We start from the raw sequence: 12,619 nt of genomic DNA on the forward strand, positions 1-12,619 counted from the left end.
CCTAGTGAGATCACGGTGCCTACAATCACAGAAATGAACAGAAACGTTCTTCCAGTAATGTTACTAGAATGTTTGTTCAAACATCTGTTAGCACAAAAACATTTAAAGTTGTTTATGGATTTTTTTTTTTTTTTTTAATGTTTTGGAATGTTCAGAGAACATTCAAAAGTAACGTTCCCAGAATGTTTGCACAGTAAAATGGAATGTTCCCATAACTTCACAACAGAGAGAAATGATTTTAAAACATGTCAAAAACTAGACGTTCAGAGAAAATTCAGAAATAATGTTTGCTTAAATGAATGGGAACAAAACTGAGAACCACACTTCATAAGATAGAAGTTTTAATTAATAAATTGAACATATTCTAATCAGTATCAATAATAGATCAGATAAATTTTGATGCTATCAGGCTCCCAGCGTAAAAGTACAAGAATAACATGTAGAAGCTTGGTATTGCAGAACCTTTTTTTTTTTTTTTTTTTTTTAATATTGCAACCAAGTTCAACCCAATAACCAGTAAATAAATGTATATTTATACACCGTATCCTCTTGACCCTCTCAGGTGTGCATTTCCCAAAACCATAGTTGCTAACCTGTTAGGAACTTAGTTGGTTGGCAATGGGAAATTGCATTGCAACCAACAAAGTTGCTAACTTAGTTAGTGACTATGGTTTTGGCAAACGCACCCCAGTCTAGCTTCATTAACGATGTGATGCTCAACTGAGCACTGAACCAGTGTTTGAGTCAAACTCACTAAACTTTAAAGGCAAACAGAATGATGTTTGCTGCTTTTCTGCACATTTCAAATCTAATGAAAGAGTAAACATTGGAGTAAAATAATCTTCCGAATTAAATATATTTATTTATTTAAAAGTGCAGTTTGAGAATCCCTGGTTTAATTCAAACTGGAGCACTGCATGTCTGTCACGTGAAGCTGCTGCCTGTGTAGGGCATCTCAGATCACTCACTAATGAGGGTTTATTAGCTTCAGCAGACAGCGAGACAGACAGAAGGATGATTATGAATCATGATGTCGAACCATATACACACACACACACACATACTTTCTACATGTGTATTTCAGGGTCATGTGAAGATTTATTTACATGAAGTATCTAGATTATAAACTGCTGCATAATAACGTACATGAGGAACCAGTTAATGACTGAAATGCCTTAAACGTCTGTGAATGGCTGCAGATTTTTCTTGAATGTTTCATTTTTTTGTTCTTAGTTGGTCTGAATATACATCATGTAAAGATGAGGGAGATGACAGATTAAACCTCACAGATGTTTGAAAGCAGCTGTCTGAAGCTTCCTCGGATAACTGAGAAATCCTCTTTAGTTTGAGTGTATTTTATTTTAGGTTTCTATGATGATCAGTCATATCTAAGAAATTCTCAACATAATGAAGAGACTTTCCTACGATTAAAGTTATATCACAGACAAGATTCACCTTGGCACTTTTATCTTTACCTGTAAAATCATAAAACTTGTGGACAAACATTGATTCTAGGTGAATTTGAATGCAAAAGAAAACAAAATGATATAGTATTTAAATATAATTCACTCTGCTCGGTTTTCACTGTATATATTCATGTTAAATGATTTAATATAATCAGAGGTGTAAAATACTTGAGTCATTTTACTTTATTACTTTACTTGAGGATTATTTGGGGGGATTTGTACTTTATTACAAGTACAACTAAAAATGACTATTACTTTTACTTGATTTAATTTCGGAAGAAAAGCTGTAGGCTTTTATTATATATATATAATATTTTTTATATTACTTTTAATTGATTATCCCACTGAGTATCTGTACTTTCACTTAAGTAACTTTTTTGAGAAGCTTACTTTTTAAACCTCTGAATATAACTCATGATTAATGGAGTGATGACCATTGGTGAATCATTTCAAATGAAATACCTTGATTTCTTAAGAGAGAACCCAAATCCGAATCGTTAGTTGTCTTTTAACTGATGCTCTGTGTTTATTCAGAGAACATGAAGCGGTGCGCGTGATGAAGTCTCTCTCCGCAGGAGGGCGTCGGTGAGAGCCTTTGATCGTCACGTGACTGACTCTCGCTTCAGAAACTAACGGAGTTGCTGATATAATGGCACTCAGCGCGTGTAAGATCTGGATTTAACTAACCAGAGACCTGCACTAACATGCTGCTTCAGTTAACCAACAGAATTAACCCTTACTGAGAATAGATGATCTCTCTTAATCAACTAAACCTTGTTTTTCCGTCGAGCTGTGTTAGTTTAATTTGGTCAGATTCTAAACAAACTCTTCCTACAGCGACAGAAATCCGTGTATGGAATAACAACAACATTGACTAATTCTATTTTTAGGCATGCTGTTTTTATGTTGTTGTCATAGTGGCACAACACTGAAAACTTTAATTCTATTGTGATCACTTGTACAAACTCGCGCTCATGACAGTATTGCTGCTTGTAGAAATCGTTCAAAGTTATTTTCAGTGTGTTATTGTGGAGATTGTAACGTCAGACTTTTGTTTCAGTGATTGCTGCACATGATCTTGCTCGCAGCAGATCCAGCTTTGCGCTTCCTCCTAACAGTAAGTCTTTATATATTTATATTTGTGGAGATTAATTATTAATTAAAAGCATACACACACACACGCACACAAATATATATTGGCGTTTCTTCAACTGGGGGCACTTTTAGCCTAGAAAATAAATAACTTGAATTTTTATATTAAGTAGAGCATGATCTCATAAATTGTGGATACATTTTTAATGTGTGATGAGAACTTTGTGTGATGGAAATGACAAGGTGTTGTGGAAATGACAATGAATTAACATGAATGTAGAGAAACAGATTGTCTCACAGATGAAACGTTACAGTGCATGTTGTAAATAACTCACACAACTAATGGCAAGGCAAAAATATAAGTAATAAATGATGCATCAAAATGTCATCATTGTGAGATAATTATGAGGCTATATAATTGTGAGAGTTTGATACTGAAATGTTCTCATTGGTCTCTTAAATGAACAATTATCTTCTGTAAAGAGTAACTGTAAAGAACACCTGAAACTGAATCATATAAACAGAGATGTGGAACATTTTGATCACCTTGAATGTGTGAGTGTCTGTATGTTTGCACGTGTGTGTGTGTGTTTCTGTGTGTGTGTGTGTGTGTGTGTGTGTGTGTGTGTGTGTGTGTGTGTGTGTGTGTGTGTCTGTGTGTGTGTGTGTGTGTGTGTGTGTCTGTGTGTGTGTGTGTGTCTGTGTGTGTGTGTGTGTGTGTGTCTGTGTGTGTGTCTGTGTGTGTGTGTGTGTGTGTTGAGAGCGAGAGCATTTGCCAGATCTGCAATCGCTTTAACTAATACTTTTTCTTTAATTTCTCTCCGTCTCTTTTAAGTCTCTCTTCATATTTCATGGGGTCAGCTTTTATTTTGTTGTTTTAGGTGGCATCTTGAAAATAGATAAAAATGAAATCAATTAATATAAATTGTATATAATTTAGAAATAAAAATATCATATATAAATATAAAAAAGTACTATATATTAAAATTATAATTATATATCTACTATTGCAATCCATATCAGTTGCACTTTGTAATCATAAATGTCATTTCCAGCACAGAGAGCTGTGTGGTGGAAATGACATATCTATAGTTTATTTTGTGAAAAAATGGAAGATAGCTTCACTGAATAGCTTTGAATTTATACTTAGCATTTCATGTATGCAAAATAGTCTTATTTAACTTAAAAATGCTTAGCTTTAAAAAAACACCCTTGAAGGTACAGCATGTTTAAAAATGATGTACAATAAATATATTAACTGATCAAGCAATGTTTACATAGATATTTTTTCGTTTGTTGTTAATTAAGATTTAAATTCCCTCCATTTCCAACATATGCAGTGATGTCACTGAACATTTCTATAGAAACCATCTAAACAATCTTTCACACAAACTTTTTAAAGGGACATTACAGTGTTGTGGCAGAAATGACACCAATTTTATGTGACAGCCATATTCTGTATAAAAAGTAATATTAATAGTGGTCTCAAATTAAATACTGTTATTTATTTAGATTATTTTAGTGCTTAATTCAGGTACATTAATATTTACCAGATAAGTCATATTTTTAAACTGTATTTTCATTATTGAAGTTTAAAAGTCTGGGTGTGTACAAGGAGAAAACAGTGATTTTGACTCCTATAAGGAGGTAAAAAGTTTATAAGGTGGTTTTATTGTTAGTTTGACAAAGAAAGAGGAATTTGTCTGAAATTATATGTATTTTTAACTAGTGCTGTCAATCGATTAAAAACTTTAACTAGATTAATCACACATTTTTTCTGTGATTAATCGCAATAAAAAAAGAAATGTTTTTGTACGTTTTTAATATTTTTTAATGTAATAATTTCACAGTTAATCAAATTAATGTAGAAACAACATAAAGACAGTATATTTTAAATAATTGTTTAAATGGCATCTTTTTATGAATGAAGGCCAGTATTACTGATATTAATACAGCTACTGATTTTTTATTTTTTTTTACATTTATTATTAGGCTTCAAAAATATAACAGTTTTTAATTTAAGTAAACTTAAAACAATGCTAACATAAACCCATAATACATGTCATGTTTACTCCTGCCCTTCCTGTCTTAACAGTTAGGAAATATACAGAAATTTAATAAAGTTATCAAAGTTATATGCAGTCTGCACTGCATAAACTATAAATTAAATAGTTAATCCTTATTAAAGCTACAAAAGTTATTTAGTCAAGAGCAGCGAGTCATTTTGACAGGAAGCTTTATTGGCTGCTGTCCCTTTAAGAGCAGAAAGCCACGCGGATCTCACTGTTTATATACTGTCTATGGATCTCGCCTCAATCTCTCACAACTCTTTTTGTTCATTTTAGACTTTATATAAATAATTTAAGATTGCTCTTATGAGGATAATCGACAAAGCTGGCACTTTGGGATTTTTATTGTTAGTTCAAGCGCTTAAGAGAACTGGATTCTGGCGCCCTGTCTATGCATTGTGTGTGTGTGTGTGTGTGTGTGTACGTGTGTATGTGTGTTTGTGTGTGTGTGTGTGTGTATGTGTCACATAAGGGCATTCACAGACAGTGCATTCTCTTTTGTCTTGCCACACTTGAAATGTTTAAAAGCATTTAAATGAATAAGAAAGTGATCATATAATGTAAAGCTAGCCAACGGATGGCAGAAAATACCGATGCTGCGTTAATTGCGTTAAATATTTTTACACGTTAAACCAAACAAAAATTAATCGCATGCATTAACGCATTAACGTTGACAGCACTATTTTTAATATAAAAGTGCCCATAGTCTAAGAATCACCCATATATATAAACATAGTCCACCAGTAGGATAGGCCTATTTGTGGATTCCTTCTCTCGCATGTTTTGTGTGTTTCAGTGAGTGATCTGAGGATTGTTCTTCTGGGATCGAGCATGTCAGAAAACAGTCGAGTAGGAAACTTCATCTTAGGTCGAGCAGCGTTTGACAGTGAAGCTGCTCCAGATGCTGTAGAGAGAGTCGGAGGAAGACTGAAGGACAGACACCTGATGATCATCAACAGTCCTCAGCTGCTCCAGACGAACATCTCAGATCATCAGATCACACAGACAGTGAGAGAGTGTGTGTTTCTGTCTGATCCAGAACCTCATGGGTTCATAATCATACTGCAGCATAAAGACTTCACCGAAGAGGACCTGACAAGAGTGAAATATATGCTGGACAGATTCAGTGAAGAGGCTATTAAACGCTCTATCGTGATCACGACTGATGAAGAGACGAAAGCTAATGAATTCATTCAAAGATTAACTGCTGAATGTGGAGGAGGACATCTGCAGCTAGATCATAAAAACGAGGAATGGAGCTCTATAATACTGCAGCGATTAGAGAAGATCCTCGGAGAGAACAGTGAAGAGTATCTGTATCATGATGCAGAAGGATCATCAGTCGATGAAGATCACAGCAGATCTTTTGTTTCACTCCAAACCGAAGAGGAAGATTCAGATGAAGACGATAATGGAAAAATCCAAGACACTCATATACAGAAAAAGGAAGCCGAAGGTTATCTTCATAATATACCAAAATTATCATTTTGTAAGTATTCCTACTTTTGTAATTACATATTCAGCACCATGTTGCTGAATACTAGAAACTTATATAACATTCAACTGTTTTGGGTGGGTTGCCAAAAACAGTGATTCTGTCATAATATTGTTAGTAGTATTGAGATTTATGCTTAGACTACAGTATATAGCTGTATAATTCAGGACAAGTCATTTTATGTATAGCCATTTGATTGATTTATTTGTGCATGATAGATCAGAGCTACTCAAAACTCTCCAGTGGATTCAGAAACACCAGGTTTCTTTATCAGGGTCAGATTGTTTAATAGAGAAGCAGTTCATATAAATATATCTTTCTCAGTAATTTAAATGTGATCAAAGACGCTCATATGAGATGCTGTAATGGACAATGGTTTCAATTAGGATGCATCATTGCATACTGAATCGTATGCAATGTTTCATAAATACATGCACAGTGAATTAAGGTTAAATATAGCAACTGTAGGCAGCATCATACGTAGGTTTGAGACTGAGATTTGTTTTATTAATGTTTCACTCATTTATTACAGTTAGTACTCCAGATCAGAGACGTGAGCGTGATCAATCAAAGAGTAAGTTTATGAACCAAGTAAGTTTTTTAACTGCTGTAGCATTAATATAACATATCTGAAAATGTTGCAGTAACCTTTTTTTTGGTGTTTTTGTTAAAGGAAGTGTAAATGTGAGCAGGAAACAGAAGCTGTGTGTTGTGTTGTGTGGAAGTGATGGAAGACTGAAGGCCTCCGTATCAAATCTCATAAGAGGAAAAAAGCAGTTTCTTTCCCCCTTGCACCTGAAAGAGAAAGAGTGTGTGAGGAAACATGTGGAGCTTCATGCTCATCTGATGAATCTGGTGCAGCTTCCAGCTCTGACTCCTCTCTCAGAGGAGGAAGTGATGCGTCAGACTCTCAGCTGTGTGTCTCTCTGTGATCCTGGAGTTCATGTTTTCCTCCTCATTGTTCCTGATGCTCCACTGACTGATGAAGACAAAGCAGAAATGGAAGAGATCCAGAGGATATTCAGCTCGAGGATAAAAAACCACCTCATGGTTCTTATAATCCAAGAGAAGAACATGTTTCGCAAACTTTTTAGTAGCAAAAGTAGTCTACTTAATATTTCATCTACTCAGATGTGTCTTCAGTCATTTAAAGGTCGTCAGTTTGTTTTGGAGAACAGCTCACGGATTCCAGATCTACTGCAGGATGTGAAGAACATGGTACAAGAGAATGGAGGAAGCTGTTACACAACCTTCATGTACCTTCAGGCTCGAGTAGAACTGGAGAGAAACAAACACAGAGCTGAAATAGAGGAACTGAGAAGATCTATGATGAAACCTCAATCAACAGCAGGTATGAGTTTGACATTATGTTATCAGGTCTTCCTGGGAAATTTGTTTTAATTCACATCACTTTGAAAAATTCTAAAAAAAAACAAAACAAAAAAAAAACATATACTTTCACAGAATGATGAATACATAATGTGCATTGCTTTGTTTTTATTCAATTTATGAAGATCCTTTGAATTAAAATGTTATATACATCTACCTAATTTTGTAATATGCAAGTAACTGTTTTCTGTGAATATAACTAGAAGAATAACAGAAAACATCTTGGTTACATATGTGACCACAGTTCCCTGAAAACGGAACACCTTTGGTATGATGAATGTCTGAAGCCCTGTACCATCCCGCCAATTTCATTGGCCAAACAGAGCTTGGCACCGCCTTACGCATGCATACGCATAGTATACCTGGGTGCTGCGTGCTATTTCACTCTGATTTCATGAACTGATGAAACACTATTATGGAACAGAATGGCCGGGACCACAGCATCTCGTTCCCTATTCAGGGAACTGTGGTTACATACGTAACCGAGATGTTCCCTTTCATAGGTCACTTCAATGCTGCGGTGACGTAACCGTACGTGAACCCTATACCATCACTCCTGCTCAAGCGGAGAGAACCATGGAGCCGTGAGCCGTGAGCCGTCCTCACTTCAAGACTATAAACTTTACAAAAATGCTTTCGTGAGGACCATCCTGCCGCATCACAAATATCATCTATTGAGGATCCACTGAGAAAAGCTTGCGATGAAACCACTGCTCTCGTGGAATGAGCTCTAATTCCCAAGGGCGAAGCAAGCCCGCGCGTCTCATAGGCTGAAGATATAGCTTCCACCAGCCAATGGGACATGCATTGCTTTGTGACACCACGGCCTCTATTTTCATGTTCAAAACAGGTGAACAGCTGGTCAGACTCACCTCTGCAGGGGAGAAAGCCTCCAAGACTACTTGCTGGAAGCGAAAGTCCATGCATGAGGGTGAAACCGAAAGAGCCTGTAAATCCCCAACTGTCTTGAGGGAGGATAAAGCCAAAAGAAGAAATGTCTTAGAGTAGGATTTTTTTTACAGTTTCCAAGGGCTCAAACGGATGTCCTGATAAACCCTGCAATACAATAGATAAATCCCACAATGGAACTTGTGCAGTGTGGAAAGGCCTCTGCGTAAAGCGAGAGATCAGTGGATGACGGCCCACTGAAGTACCATCTATATATACGTGGTTAGCTGAAATGGCTGCCACGTACACTTTAAGAGTGGCTGGTGTTACTCCATCTGAAAAACGGTCTTGAAGAAACTCCAGTACTGAAGCCACAGGGCAGTAAACTGGATCCATGTTACGAATTTCACACCAGGCAGTAAACAGTTTTCATTTGAAGACATATAAGCATCTCGTAGAAGCTGCTCTAGAATTGATTATAGTTTCGGTAGTTCCAACTGAGAGACCGGGACATATTAAGTCACCCCGCTCAGAGGCCACGCCCACTAGCTTCCATTGGTCTGGCCTTGGGTGCGAAATCATTCCCCGTGCTAGCGACAGTAAGTCCTGTCTGAGGGAAATCTCCACGGAGAGCCCATTAGCAGATTGACCAGTTCCGCAAACCACGGCTGAGTGGGCCACAACGGAGCCACCAACAGCAGCTGCTCGATTTTGTCCAGCCGTATTCTGGATAGCACCACTGGAATTAGTAGAATTTGAGGAAAAGCATATAAGCTGGTCCTGGGCCAATCGTGTGCTAGCACGTCCAAGCCCAGGGGCGATGGAGGGCATAGGGAGAACCATAGTGGGCATTGCCTAGTTGTGCTTGACGCAAATAAGTCCACTTCTTCTTCAAACACCTGCTATGTACGGCTCACCGTTTGGGGTTGCAACCTCCATTCCCCTTCCTCCAGGCTCTGTCTCGAGAACAAATCACGCCGACGTACAAGTGCCCGGGGACATGAACCACTAGGAATAAAAACAGAAATCTGTTCTGAGACCAAAGAAGAATATTCTTTGCTAGCCTGCACAAGAGGCCTGTATCTTGTCTTGCCTGATTAACACATGATGGGCGATCAGCCATTTAAAAAAATATTGGAGAGCTAGAAAAACCACCAGCAACTTCAATCTGTTTATATGCCAGCCGCGTTGTCTCCATCCCGACTTTGTGAGCTGGGCATCATTGACAAACAGCTCCCCAACCCGTCAACAATGCGTCTGTCATGACAGTCTCACAGCAAAAACAAATCCCCCAATCGAACTCCAGTCCGAGGGAATTTTGTTGACATCCAAAGTCTATTGTCATAATACACCTCTGTGTCACCGAAATCGTTCAATTTGGGAAACAACAGGGTGAAATCCTTCGGCTTTTCTCCTCTTTTTTCACCTCTTTTGAAATGGGCGCATGTAAAGTAAGCCCAGATGGATTACAGGGGATGCTGCTGCCATTAGACCCAAAGTCTGAGGCACAAACTCACCATACTGAGCGACCTGCTTTGAAGTGGTGATGGCATGATGTGAGAGACTGAACGCACAGGAGTTTTATTGCAGTAATTCAACTCAAATTGTGAAACTCGTGTATTAAATAAACTACTTCAGTCTGTGTGCACTGAATTTAAGTCTTTGGTTCTTTTAATTGTGATGATTTTGGCTCTGATATAACAAAAACCCACCAATTGACTACCTCAACAAATTAGAATATGGTGACATGCCAATCAGCTAATCAACTCAAAATACCTGAAAAGGTTTCCTGAGCCTTCAAAATGGTCTCTTAGTTTGGTTCACTAGGCTACACAATCACGGGGAAGACTGCTGGTCTGACAGTTGTCCAGAAGACAATCATTGACACCCTTCACAAGGAGGGTAAGCCACAACCATTCATTGCCAAAGAACCTTGCTGTTCACAGAGTGCTGTATCCAAGCATGTCAACAGAAAGTTGAGTGGAAAGAAAAAGTTTGGAAGAAAAAGATGAACAACCAACCGAGAGAACCGCAGCCTTATGAGGATTGTCAATCAAAATTGATCCAAGAATTTGTTTGTACTTTTGCTGAACCCCGACACCTGGGCTAAGGAGAAGAATAACTGGACCGTTGCCATCGTCCAAAGTCCTCTTTTCAGATGAGAGCAAGTTTTGTATTTCATTTTGAAACCAAGGTCCTAGAGTCTGCAGAAAGGGTGGAGAAGCTCATATCCCAAGTTGCTTGAAGTCCAGTGTTAAGTTTCCACAGTCTGTGATGATTTGGGGTGCAATGTCATCTGAGCGAGTGAGTGAGTGACGTGACATACAGCCAAGTATGGTGACCCATACTCAGAATTCGTGCTCTGCATTTAACCCATCCAAAGTGCAAACACAGCATTGAACACACACACACTGTGAACACTGATGAAAACAAATGCATTGGCAGGTAATCTGCTGGTGTTGGTCCACCCCCCCATTAAAGTGTATTTAAACCTTTTTGTTTGCCCTGTTTACTGGCTGTTATGTTTGGTTTTTCCTTGTTGGTGGTTTATGTCTCTCTGGTTCCTGTTAATTCCTTCAACAAAACTCATTTGTTGTGTTCAGATCCTCTCTCTTCTGTCCTAGAATTGACAAGTGTAACAAACAAATGGAAAAATCGAAACATGGTTGCTATAGTAAATGTGATTTGATTTTTCTTTTGTGTTTCACATCAGTAATTGTTCTTCTCTTTCTGTTTCCAGGTCTATTACACAATTATGTTGCTGTGAGGATTGTACTTCTGGGAAAGACTGGTGTTGGGAAAAGTGCAACGGGAAACACGATACTGAGAAGAGAAGCTTTTATATCGAAACTGACTTCACGCTCCGTGACCAGAGAGTGTGAGAAAGAATCCTCAGAATTCATCAGAAGACGGATAACTGTGATCGACACTCCAGGCCTGTTTGATACTGGAGTCGATAATGTTGAGACCAGGAAAGAGATTGTGAAGTGCGTCTCAATGGCAGCTCCTGGACCACATGTGTTTCTGCTGGTGATTCAACTGGGACGATTCACTCAAGAGGAGAAAGATGCAGTCAAGATGATCCAGGAGATGTTTGGAGACAAATCCAGAATGTACACCATGGTGCTCTTCACCAGAGGAGATGATCTTAGAGAAACAAGGATTGAAGATTTTATTGAAGGTGATGATAGCTTACAGTACCTCATCAAACAGTGTGGTCACAGATACCATGTGTTCAATAACAAAGACACTAAAGATCAGGCGCAGGTTTCTGAGCTGCTGGATAAGATTGACTGTATGGTGGCAGCAAATGGAGGGAGTTTCTACACCAATGAGATGTTCCAGCAGGTGGAGAAGAACATCAGAGAAGACCAAAAGAGAATCTTGAAAGAGCGAGAAGAAGAGATCAAGAGAAAAGAAGAAGAGCTGAGAGCCAAGTATGAAGCAGAAATAGAAGAAATGAAGAAAGAAAATCAAAAAGAAAGACAAGAAATGCAGAAAGAATTAAGAAAAAGTGAGGAAGAATTCAAAAAGAGAGAAGAAGAGATCAAGAAAGAAACAGACAAAAATCTACAGAAAGAGCTGCAGAGAAAACTGGAGGAGAACCAGAAACTATTTGAAGAAGAAAATAAAAGAAAAGAAAAGGCTTTGGGAGAACAACAACAGAACTTCATAAAATACTTGGAAGAAAAGCACGAGAAAGAAAAACAAAAACTTAAGGAGAAGATTCAACGTGAAGCACGAGAACAAGCAGAGTGTGAATATCTGATAAAACTGGAAAGAGAAGTAGCTGAAGCTTTAAAAGAAGCTGAAAAACAACTACCACGCAGTGCAAAACGAGCTCGTGACTGGAGTCAGTTCGGAGGGTTTATCGGAGCAGCCGCTGGAAGTTTTATTGGTTCTTTTGAAGACCTCGTGTGTTGGATTACCAGCACACACTCTAAATGTCAAACTCAACAGCTAACTGAAGGATGAGTTCAGGTACAAGCCCAATTCCAAACAAACTGTAAATAAAAACAGAATACAGTGATTTGCAAATCTCATAAACCCTAAGTTTATTCACAATAGAACATAGAAAACATACCAAATGTTTAGACTGAGGAACTGTACCATTTTAAGGGGAAAAAGGCAATTTTGAATTTGATGGCTGCAACACATCTCAAAGCAGGGACGGGGCAAGAAAAACTGGAAGAGTTAGTGTTTCTAAAAAAGAAACAGCC

The 12,619-nt window shown here is 38.0% G+C and overlaps 1 protein-coding gene across 1 annotated transcript; it reads left to right on the forward strand.

The window, feature by feature from the left end:
* Positions 1-2,117: 2,117 nt before the first annotated feature.
* On the forward strand, positions 2,118-12,400 carry LOC132149773 (GTPase IMAP family member 8-like). The gene is made up of 5 exons (XM_059559174.1): positions 2,118-2,583; positions 5,424-6,116; positions 6,655-6,696; positions 6,796-7,473; positions 11,140-12,400. Coding segments are annotated over exons 1-5 (2,649 nt in total). The 5' UTR covers positions 2,118-2,582; the 3' UTR covers positions 12,375-12,400.
* Positions 12,401-12,619: the final 219 nt, after the last annotated feature.

Source organism: Carassius carassius, chromosome 9, assembly GCF_963082965.1.
Source record: "Carassius carassius chromosome 9, fCarCar2.1, whole genome shotgun sequence".
NCBI lineage: Eukaryota > Metazoa > Chordata > Actinopteri > Cypriniformes > Cyprinidae > Carassius > Carassius carassius.

Coding starts and splice junctions, on each gene's coding strand:
- LOC132149773 (XM_059559174.1), top strand. Junction 6,117..6,654: donor TATACCAAAATTATCATTTT/GTAAGTATTCCT, acceptor CATTTATTACAG/TTAGTACTCCAGATCAGAGA. Junction 7,474..11,139: donor GAAACCTCAATCAACAGCAG/GTATGAGTTTGA, acceptor TTCTGTTTCCAG/GTCTATTACACAATTATGTT.